The 11,727-nt window shown below is 45.8% G+C and overlaps 1 protein-coding gene across 1 annotated transcript; it reads right to left on the bottom strand.

The window, feature by feature from the left end:
* Positions 1-626: 626 nt before the first annotated feature.
* Positions 627-1,928, bottom strand: LOC147018008 (olfactory receptor 8B8-like). The gene has a single exon (XM_085897205.1). It carries the CDS (start codon positions 1,816-1,818, stop codon positions 844-846), a length of 975 nt encoding a protein of 324 aa, XP_085753331.1. The 5' UTR covers positions 1,819-1,928; the 3' UTR covers positions 627-843.
* Positions 1,929-11,727: the final 9,799 nt, after the last annotated feature.

Raw genomic sequence — 11,727 nt, 5'->3', positions numbered from 1 at the left:
GTAATATCATTGTTATTTAACAAGACATGGTTTCAATCTTTTTATATGATTCATTTTATTCATATGTTTAATGATCAAAGGAGCATGGCAAATTTAAATATACTGACCCTGGCTCTCTCCCTCATTTATCTGGATTCCTGAAAATATAACTTAGTACAACGAATTTTATCTCTGGTGGGTAAGAAGTAGAGTTTTGCATTTAAATTCAATGTGGAAACCACAATGCAGTGAATAACAAAGTCACACGTAAGTTCTTTTAAAACACAAGTTTAGTTTGAGATGTATAAATTTAATTGACTAATAAAAGCAAATCTTTGCTTTATAAAGGTCAAAACTAAAATGATTGTGAAGATGTAGGCTTGTACAATCGAAGTAACAGTAAAAAAAAGCTTTGATTATGGATTTATAAAATGTTTGATGACAGCAATAAGTTAATCATAAAACGTTTCATTGTTTTGCAATTATTTGAAGAACGCATGGAATGCCATATTCAGAGCCATCTATTTGTATGAGTGTTAATAGGATTAATTGTGGGGTATTTATTTAATGAGGGCTGGCAGGATGGCCGAGAGGTACACATACTCACATCTAAGCTGTCTAGCCTGGGTTTGAATCTTGACCCAGCTATAAAGTGTCATCCCACAGGATGGCTGATTCATCACTGTGTGTGCCGTCACTCCAAAGGACATTAAACTGGGCACACCATCTGCTGGCATTGGTTGGTGGACATTCAAGATGTCATGGTGTCCTTTGCAAAGACGAGGTGAATCATTGCCTGCAGCCTTGATATTTTACAGCACCTTGGTCAGTATTTTATAAATCATACTCTCTCCATCTGCTGATTCAATGCACTCTGGGAAAGCTGAATCGATGAAGGAACCTCCTGAGGCTTCGTCGGATCTCCGTTGTACGTAGTCCATAGATGAGAGGGTTCGAAACCGGGGGAACCATGACAGGAAATGTGTCCATCACGTTATGCATTGATGTAGAAACAAACTTTACATTCCCCGATCGAAGTGAGGTAGCCAGAAATATATTGGACATAAAAAACACAGAAAAAACCATGAAATGTGTCACACATGTCTGAATTGCTTTGTTTCTTCCTTTGGAGTGCTTTCTCAGGTGCAAACATTCATATAGAATGCACAAGTATGTAATCATTATAACCACGATTGAAAACCCAATAGATAGAACTATAATCATAATGCCAACCATGCTGTGAAGGTTGACATCTTGGCATGCATGATTAGATAAAGACATGAAAATGCAGAATGAATTTGTGAGAAAACGTGATCGACAAAAGTTCAACCTTAGCACAAAGACCAGAAAAATGAGAGCGATGGAAAAAGAGGAATTTATAACAGCAACATTCATGGCTTTTGCTCTTCTGTTTGTGATGAGAACGTTGTACCGGAACGGACAGCAAACTGCAATGTATCGATCGATAGCCATTGTGCTCAGTACAAAACTCTCCATGACAATGTAGAAATGAAAAAATACCATCTGAGTAAAACAGGCTGGAAAGCTGATGGTGTTATCAACAATAATATTATACATAACTCGTGGAAGTGTTGTTGAGATACCGATAAGATCTGTTGCCGCCAAGTTGGCGAGGAAGATGTACACGGGCTTGTGAAGCTGCTTCGCCCGGACTATGAGCACAATCATCGTGAAGTTTCCAACGAAGGCGATGATGTAGATGAGGAGGAATGTGCAGAAGGTTAAGAGTCGAATGCCGGATGGTTCTTGGAATATGGGATTGAGGAGGAACACTCCGGGAGGCAGAGAGTGATTGACGAAACTTGTTCCAAGGTTCATTACAGACAATCCGAATTGTCACTTAACAAAGAGTTATTTTGGGAACTTGGAAATGATAGCAGGAATGAGTTAATCTACTGAATGGTCCCAATTCTTTCCAAAGCTTTGTCATCAATAGTAATTTCACATTACATATTAGAAGCTTTTATACATTTAATTTGGAAAAAATAATATTTGAAATTCCCAACTGTGTTCTCTTTCATGAGGTCTCCCCCAAAGGTTTTCTCTCCCTGCGTTCTACTTTGACTATTTTTACTTTTCCCAGAGGAGAAGGTTTTTGCATTTGGGTCCATTTTTTTTGTTTGTTACCTTTCCCAGGGTGCCAAATGCCAATGCCTTATTTTTGCGGAAACCTGACACTACTAATGGGAATGCTGATACATGCTCTAAAAGGTTGTTGCCCATAATTTATTTCTTTGTATATTGTAGGTATTTCCGAAATGCACAACAATGCAAACTTTTTGCACTGCTCACAAATCGGCCAAATGCAAGATGGCCATATTTCAGGAAAATTTGCTCGTTTTTGGCCCATTTTGCTCCCTTCATTCAAATATCGGTATATCCATCGATTTATCTATTAAAATATAATAGCAGAGCCTACCCATCGCTTCACTGATGGACCAATTAGTAATCCTGTTTGCCAAAAATTTTGAGCGAGAAGTTAAGGACGACAAATATAGCCGTGCATAGAGTGCTTTAACCCTGACTCCCCGTCTCCATCCTCACGTCCCACTCCACCACCCCTCCCACTTTGCCCCTCATTCGTGCTGAAGTCTATTCCCTCTGGAAATGTCTCACACATGATGACAGGCTTTGACAGGCCCCTCCATTTTCTTTTGGGGGGGGGGCGGCGGTAAGGGAGGTGGAGAAGGGAAGGAGAGCAAATTTACCCATGCAAAGAGTGCTTTAACCTCAGCATTGCCAAGGCAAAAAAACGAAAATTGTAATACCCTTTGCCACCACGACCAGATGTTATATATCTTGGGGTTTTTCTGGGATCTCTACAATATGGCCAGAAAAACTGGGATGGTGTTACTGAACGTCTGGAAGAGAGAAATTTTTATCAGAGACTATTGAACGCCTGGCAGAGCCTGTTGGTGTGCTGCCAGCAGGTCACCGATGGCACAAAGATGTTTGCTCAAGAACCTTTGTTTTATAATCTTCTCTTCCCCAGTATTCCCAGAAGTCGGGACTTCTGCCAACATTTTTTATCAGCTAGAATCTCAAAAGTACTTCACCTCCGGCATGTTTCAGGTTCGTGGTGGAAATCTGCACAGGAAATAGCCGACCTACCAGGAAGTCACTCCAAAAGAGTGATCGGAAAAGTCTTGAGAGAGGTCACACAAATAGGGTTCCGACTGGGATTAGTTTGGACCCAGGAACATGAAGCACTCTTTCATGAGTGGGTTTTCCCAAATTATGTATGCAGTTTATTCCAAACAACTTACCCCCCCCCCCATCCACATTAGAATGGAGTCAAAACCCTTTCAAAAGAAGAGCAGCAAATAACTTTGCAAGTCTTGTGTGGAACAACTGCTAGGGGATACACCATTAAATGGAGTAACTCGGTGGAAGAGATAATGCCTGCTGGACCCCCCTCTGAACCTGTATGGGACTCTATGTATGATAAGCTCATAAGTAAAAGGTCTGGTCATCTCCAGTGGAAGTTGATCCACTGGATAATCCCTTCCAATAGGCTATTTAGTAAATTTTCTCATGTATCTCCATGTTGTCCATTTTGTATATGTTCGAAGATGTGTTCCATGCTTTTATTATTTGTGTGAGATTGATTCCTTTATTTAATTGGTTAAATTTTGTCACGCAAAATGAATGTTGTGTTTTCTTTGCGTTCCTTTATTTTTGCTTTTCATGCCAAGCCTGATTAGGAAAATATACTTATTAGATTTCTCCTCGCAACTGCCAAACTGGTAATATATCTCTCAAGGAGAGAAAAATTAAATGGAAAACCCATCGGGCAATGCGACATAACGTTTTTCTTTCATGCCCTCATGTCAGCGAGAATAAAACTTGAATTTTTTTTCTCTCAAGATGCTAAAAGGCTTGATGAGTTCACCAATACTTGGTGTCACGAAGTCATTTGTGAGGATTGTGAGAACCAACTCATAATACTTTTACAGTGTGCTATGGGTATTGTACAAAGTTCATGTTCTCTTCTTTCTTTATTTTCTTTTATTCTCTCTCTCTCTCCTCCTCCTCCCTTTTTTCCCTATTTGTTAAATGGTATTTTAGTAATTCTCTGTAGCTTCCTTTGTTTCATTGCTTTTATATACCAATGGTTGATGTAACTACATATTTTTTTTGTATTTTGTGGTAATAAAAGGACTTCAAAAGTCAAGTTTCACTCTGTCTCTCTCTCCCTCTCTGTTGGGTTGCCGAAATAGGTGACCCTTATTGTCAGTAATTCTGTCTGTTTGTTTGGATGTTTGTTTTTTTGTCATCAGCATAATTGGTAGTAAACGTGGTCCGATTTTGACCAAACTCGGGTGGTAGGTACATGTTATGACCTCGTGCTTTGGAAATTGTGATGGTTGCTGGGGACGCTTTGGTTCCCTAGCAACAGTCGAAAAACCTTCAAAATCTGTACCGTTCACGCAAAATCAATTCCGAAAGCCATTATCCCACGTAAGCTTATGAAATTTGGCATGCATCTTCTACAGATGATGCGCTACCAAATATATTCCGGTTTTTGTGATATATGGAATAGTTTACCCGCAGTGCCCCCCTACAAATGGGGTATGCCCGAAAATTGGCGAAAATTGAAGGCCCCCTAGCAAGCAGGTGAGAACATCGATCCGAATGAAACTTTGCAGGTTCATAGCAGGCAATGAGTACTAGAACTTTGCCTCAGGACATATTGACCAATATTGCTTCGGTCACGGGTCAAAGGGCAAAAATTGATAATATGCGAGAGCTGGAGGTGCCTTCACGCCAAATGCTACTCCTAGGGTTATGGTCAGATAGTCATGAATATTCACACTAATCATCTGGAACGCATTGTGCACAAACGATCCAACCGGATTTTCGATTTATATCTTTGTTCACCCACAACACCCCCTCGAACTTTGGGGATTTCCGATATCAAACCGCATTTTCAGTACTTTTCATTCAAATTGATACCGAGTAGTTATCAGTCAGGTCAGGTCAGGTTCGATCTGTGACCTGCTACAGGTACCATGTAAACCTGTACTAACCTGTTCCATGGTCGGGTTGTCGGCGACTAAACCGTCTCCCCCACCAGGTTTTCTGGTGAGGAGGGTGTTTGGATATGGACACCCAGCAGGATTAAAAACAAAACCTGTCAAAGGGCGGAGGAGCTCCTTGTGAGCCAACGGCCATCCATATCTAGTGCCCAACTGTGTCTGCGGACGTCCTCCTGCAGTTGGGTTACTTCTTATTAGGAGGTTGGTGGCAGGATTTGCACTCCAGCCACCGTAAAACGCTTCATTCCGCAAAACGCAAAAACGCAAAAAAATCTGAAAACCCACTCCGTGGGAGTACCTCCTGTGCAGCTTCCCTTCGCAGGGCAGCTCACCGGATGATGGGATTGGGTCAAAGCCTTCGGGACCCCCAATCTTTGATAGGAGGGAAACCACGGGGTAACATCCCTGGGTCAGATTGCGGGAGAGTGTGTCGGAGTGGTGCTGAGGTGTCGTCCACCAGACGGCGGTCTCCTTGGGTTAACCTGAGGCGGTCCCTTCGGGTGGGTGCCTGGAATGTCCTATCCCTAAGAGAGGATGATCACCTGTCTCTGTTATCATCTGAGCTCAAGCGTTTGGACATCGGGATTGCAGCTCTCTCTGAGGTTCGGAGACCGGATTGCGGCGAGATAATGGTGGGTGGTTACACCTACTATTGGTCTGGTCGCTCTGATGGTTACCATACCCAAGGAGTTGCTGTAGCTGTGTCCAATAAGCTGACCCCAATGATAATTGAGGTAACACCGGTCAACGAGCGTATTATGAGATTAAGGATTCGTCACTCCTTAGGTGTCATTTCCCTGGTCTCTATTTATGCTCCGACTGAGGCGAGTGATCTTACCGTGAAGGATGCATTCTACGCCACACTCGAGTCTGTGGTTGATCAGTGCCCCAGACGAGATACACTTCTAGTCTTGGGGGATTTCAATGCATCGACTGGAACTGATAGGGATGGTTATGAGGTGTGTGTTGGTCCCCATGGGTCAGGAACTATGAACCAGAATAGCACTAAGTTCCTTGACTTTGCAAGAAGTCATGGACTTAGGGTGGCTGGTTCATGGTTTCAGCGCCCGCAAGCTCATCGCTGGACTTGGTATTCCAACGCTGGCGGTGTGGCAAAGGAGATTGACCATGTCCTCATTGACGGTCGTTGGAGGATGATCCAGAACTGCAGGGTCTACCGGAGTGCTCAGTTCCTCAATACTGACCACAGGCTTGTTGTAGCAACTCTAAAGCTGCACCTTAAATCCTGGAGAATGGTACCATCCCAGCCTAGGCTGGATGTTGCCAAGCTCAGGGATGAGAGAGTAGCTGAGGAGTTTGCGAACAGGCTGAGTGGACACTTGGGGGGTCTGGGTGCTTTGGGGGTCCTGAAGAGTTGTGGAGCACCTTCAAGACCACCGTCCTTGATGTTGCCGGTGGATGCCTTGGAGTTCACCGCAGGGCAAAGAAGAATTTTGTCTCTCAAGGGACACTGGATACCATTGACCAGAGTCGCAGGGCCAGGCTGAATGGCAGAGCTGAGCTGTTCAGGGAGCTGAGGCGTAAAACTGTACGTGCACTGAGGGTGGACAAGGAGGCCTATGTGCGAGGAATCTGTGAGGGGTAGAGCATCACCTGTGGACAGGTGATTCTCATCCCGCTTACAGGGGAATTCGCGCATTACGTTCATCCAAGCCCATCCCTCGGAGCACTGCAGTTCGAGCAGAGAGTGGTAGGCTCTTGACAGAGGAGTCTGAAGTGAAGGCCCGCTGGGCCGGTTACTTTGAGCGGTTGTACCAGGCTGATCCCCCAGCTGTCGAGTTGGACGTCAAGGGTGTTACAATCCCTGTTGCTGACCCTCGAATCAACTGTGGTCCACCATCGCTTGTGGAAACACGGGCTGCGGTGAACCAGTTGAAACGGGGCAAAGCTCCAGGGATCTGTGGCATCCATGCTGAACTTCTCAAGGCTGGTGGAAATGCTGCACTCGCGTCGTTGCATGCAGTTTTGTGCTCTGCCTGGAACACAGGCATCATCCCAACTGACTGGAAGAGGGGCCTTGTTGTCCCTCTCTGGAAAGGGAAGGGTGATCGCCAAGACTGCAACAACTACCGAGGGGTGACGCTGCTCTCAGTGCCGGGCAAGGTCTTTGCTCGGATAATTCTTGATAGGGTTCGCCACCATCTGCTTGAGCACCAGCGTCCAGAGCAGTCAGGCTTTACACCAAAGAGGTCAATGATTGACCGTATCCTTGCTCTTCGTGTCCTCACTGAACGCAGACGAGAGTTTCGGCAGGGGCTGCTTGCAGCCTATGTTGATCTCTGTAAAGCGTTCGATTCAGTGAATCGGGATGTCCTCTGGAGGATTCTTGGTCTTCGTGGGGTGCCACCGAAACTGATCGATCTGATGTCTGAACTCTACTCTGGTACTGAGAGTGCTGTGAAGTGTGGTGGTACCGCCTCTGACTTATTTACAGTTGTTACTGGAGTTCGTCAGGGATGTGTACTTGCCCCCACACTTTTCAGCACTTGTATGGACTGGATTTTTGGGAGGATGTCGGAGAGATCAAGTTGCGGTGCATCGTTTGGCAATGTCAAGATCTCGGACCTTGATTTTGCAGATGATGCAGTCATCTTTGCGGAGACTTTAGACATCCTCTTGGCGGCCCTCGAGGTGCTGAATGAGGAGTCGGAGCTGTTGGGATTACGGATTTCTTGGGTCAAAACAAAGATCCAGGCTTTCGGTGACATCTTGGATGCTGCTGTCCTGTCTGTGTCTGTTTGTGGTGAGGATGTTGAGGTCGTGGATAGATTCACTTACCTTGGCAGTGATATTCATGTCTCCGCAGGTTGTGAGCCGGAGGTCAATATACGTCTGGGTCGGGCCTGGGGAGTCATGGATTCACTGGATCATGGGGTGTGGCGCTGCCGGTACCTGTGCGGGAGGACGAAAGTCCGAGTCTTCAGGTCCTTGGTACTTCCAGTCTTGCTCTATGGGTGCGAGACTTGGACTTTGACCAAGGATCTGAGACGGAGACTTAATTCCTTTGGTACCAGGTCTCTTCGGAGAATCCTTGGCTATCGCTGGTCGGATTTTGTGTCCAACGAGCGGTTGCTGAGAGAGACTCGGATGAGATTTGTTACCTGCATAGTCCGTGAGCGTCAGCTGCGGCTGTATGGACATGTGGCTCGTTTTCCTGACGCTGATCCTGCTCACCAGATTCTCTCAGCGAGGGAGTCTCATGAGTGGAGGAGGCCAGTGGGCCGACCACGTGCCTCATGGTTGCAGCAGGTTGACCATCATCTCAAGGAGATGGGGATGGGCCTGGCATCTGCCTGGGGGATGGCCAGACGGAGGCCCCTGGAGTACCGGCGGAAAGTGGACGCAGCGACGCGCTGTTCTGGCACATGCTCCCATACCTGACCTGACCTGTTATCAGTAGATGGAACTCGATGAGATTTGGAATGCATAATCTTCAGGTGATTCTCTATCCGCAATATGACATCCGTTTTTTTTTTCTATACCTTATAGTTTTCAAATGGTAACCCTCTCAACTTGGGTGTCCACGGGCCATTGAGCATTCCCACTGAAAATTCAAAGTACACGAGCTCCAAGAGGGTTGAAACGAATCGAATGAATCTTTACATGCTTATAGACCGTTATGAGTACTACAACTTTGCTCATTTGCATAATGACCTATCTCGAGTTGGTCAGGGGTCAAAGGTCAATAAATGCATTTTTCAGGCGAAATTACCATTCAAGGCACCCTTGCTCCTACACGGATTAACCGATACGAATGAAAGTTCATAGGTATATAGTACTCAATGAGTACTACAACTTTGCTTCAGGACATATTGACCTATCTCGGCTAGGTCAGAGGTCAAAGGTCAATGAGTGCTTTTTTTGGGCAAAATGACCATTCAAAGCCCCCTTGCTCATACACGGGTTAACAGATTCAATTGCAATTTCGTAAGTACTTAGTACTAGATTAACTCAGATCAGGGTTCAAAGGTCATGGCCGCCGACCAGATTGTCTCTCTATCTCTCTCCACCTCTCTGTCTCTCTCTGTCTCTCTCTCTCTCTCTCTCTCTCTCTCTCTCTCTCTCTCTCTCTCTCTCTCTCTCTCTCTCTCTCTCTCTCTCTCTCTCTCTCTCTCTCTCTCTCTCTCTCTCTCTCTCTCTCTCTCTCTCTCTCTCTCTCTCTCTCTCTCTCTCTCTCTCTCTCTCTCTCTCTCTCTCCCTCTCTCTCCCTCTCTCTACATCTATCTGCCTATCTGTCTCTCTGTCTCTCACCCCCTGCTGGCTGTTGGTGAGTCGAGTGAAGTGTCTTCGCGGCTATGTGATCTTGGTGAGGTGATCTGCACTGTTTTTTCGCCTTTCTATCCCTTTTCGCATCGTTTTTTTCACCTCTTTTACTTTGTTTCCCTCTACACATCGTTATTTGTGCCTCCACCCTCCCCTCTTCATTAGACATCGCTCTTTGGCCTTCCCTCGCGCCATCGTCATCCCACCCCACCCTGCCCATCTGTCTGTGTTATTTCGCGGTTTGCCCTTCGGTTAATCTCTTCCCCTTCCCCTTCCCCTCCCCTTCCCCCTGTTTTCTCCTCGCATGCTTTCCCTGAGATAAAGAGCCCACGGCTTCTTTGCGGATAGCTTTTAGTTGGCGGCCCATCCCGGCCCTTCAACTGATCGTTTTTTTCTTCACTGTAGCTGTGTTTATTTCCTTTGGAAACCTGTCTTGGCTCGTATTTAATTACTGCACGAGAGCAATCACCCTCCGCGCCCTTCTTAAATATGACTTCGTATTCCCGTTATTCGGCATTTGAAGCATTAACACGAAAACATGGCATCGTCTGCGTCCCGCCCGATGACGTCAGCGTCGAGGATCTCGTTATCGCTACGGGAAACATAGTCGGTAGTCACAAAGTTCGTACAGCCTCACGAATGAACAAACGTGTGGTAATCTTCGTGTCTGAGACAGAACTGGTTCACGAAATCGTATCGATCGGACTATCAACAGATGACGGACATTTCGTGCCCGTCTCCCCTCTCGACACACCGGCTCTGAAGGTCATGATCTCGAACGCTCCTTTCCTGAAGAATCATACGCTGATCTCCGAACTATCTCCTTATGGTTCTGTGGTTTTTCAGATCACCATGTTACCTTTACGGAGCCAGGACGATCGGACGAAGTATGTGATGTCTTTTTGGAGACAAGCTCATGTGGTACTTCCTCCCTCTAACGCTGGAAGAACCTTGAACATCGTTTTAAAACTCAAAATTGATAATCATGATTACCAAGTCCACGTAACCACTGACACCCTGAAATGTTTCCAATGTGGTAATTTCAGACATTTGAAACGATCTTGCCCAAAGGCGACTTCGTCAAACAATGAAACAAACCTCCTGAACAGGATACGTCTTCTTCTTCTTCCTCGCCTATGAAGGAAGCGAATCCCGTGACCGGTAAAAACGCCCAGTCCTCTCAGTCCGATAGTCCAAACAGCAAAATGAATGTTTGGGATGGTTTCACCATCGTCTCACCAAGGAAGAGAAAGACTTTACCTGATGGTCGTTTAACCCAGAAGAAGGCGGACTTTACAAACGAGGAATCTGTCGGTAATGTTCCCACAGTTGTGAATGACGTCACTCGACAATGCTTACCCGGTATGGACCCGGTATGGACCCGGAATGGATCCGGAATGGACCCGGAATGGACCCGGACCCCGGTACCTACGGCCAACAAGTTTACCCTCCTTGCCGGTGAGGACATCGATGTCTCCCTTCCAGAGACCACTTTACCTGTTATCGCAGTAAATAAAACTGTTTCACTCGTTAAGAACTCTCCGATTGGAAAGTCCATTGACGGTGAAACACAGACCACTGGTGATGAACCTGCTGTCACTTTGGTAAATGTTAACCCTGAATCCTTGTCAGCAGGAAATAGCGAAGCGAATGTTAACCCTGTTACTGCTCCCAGTCCATCACGTGGTGAAGCTGTAAACGCAGGAAATGTTTAAATGGATGTTTTACGAACCCCCCCCCCCAAAGTACTGTACACCTCCACGCCGTTGGAGGTCGATAACACCGTTACGGTTGAGGGAAGAGAGATCTCTGCATCCGCTGTTGGTGTTTCCGTTTCATCAAAACCCCCGATTATTTCCGTTACTTCACCAGATGTTCCCACAATGGAAGAGCGCATTGACCTGGTAACCAGTACAGATCCGTGTATCAATACTGACGACAGTATCAATATGCAGGATGGTACAAGCTTGTGTGACTCGGAAACTAAAACCGAATTACGAATCTGACCTGGAGGAAACAAACAGGAACAGTCAGGTGGAAACGGTGGTGAAGCTGACCAGTCAAGGTCCGACCCCCCCCCCCCTACCTCCTCTGAACAAATAAGACTCTTCTTACAAAATACATACAGGAAACACAATATAAACCTGACGGAATACTTTCCAGATCTACCGTCCTTCATTGAGTGTGCTCAGGCGATCGTACGTAAGCCTGACTTATTCGGTTTCCACCAGACACACTGTCACCGCTTAAAAAAACTGATCGCCAAGGTGAAAAGGGATCCTAATCAATTATCCCACTTCTGATCTTATTCTTAGAAGCTATTATTTTCCTCATGGCCAGTTTCAGGATTGGAACAATAAATGTTAATGGTGGTGGGAGTCCGCTCCGCAAGATCCAAATGAAA

The sequence above is a fragment of the Eptatretus burgeri genome, chromosome 10 (assembly GCF_056783735.1).
Source record: "Eptatretus burgeri isolate ZD-2024b chromosome 10, Ebu_testis_v1, whole genome shotgun sequence".
NCBI classification, from domain to species: Eukaryota; Metazoa; Chordata; class Myxini; order Myxiniformes; family Myxinidae; genus Eptatretus; species Eptatretus burgeri.
The sequence above is the reverse complement of the archived record's forward strand: the minus strand, read 5'-3'. Positions and strand labels throughout refer to the sequence as shown.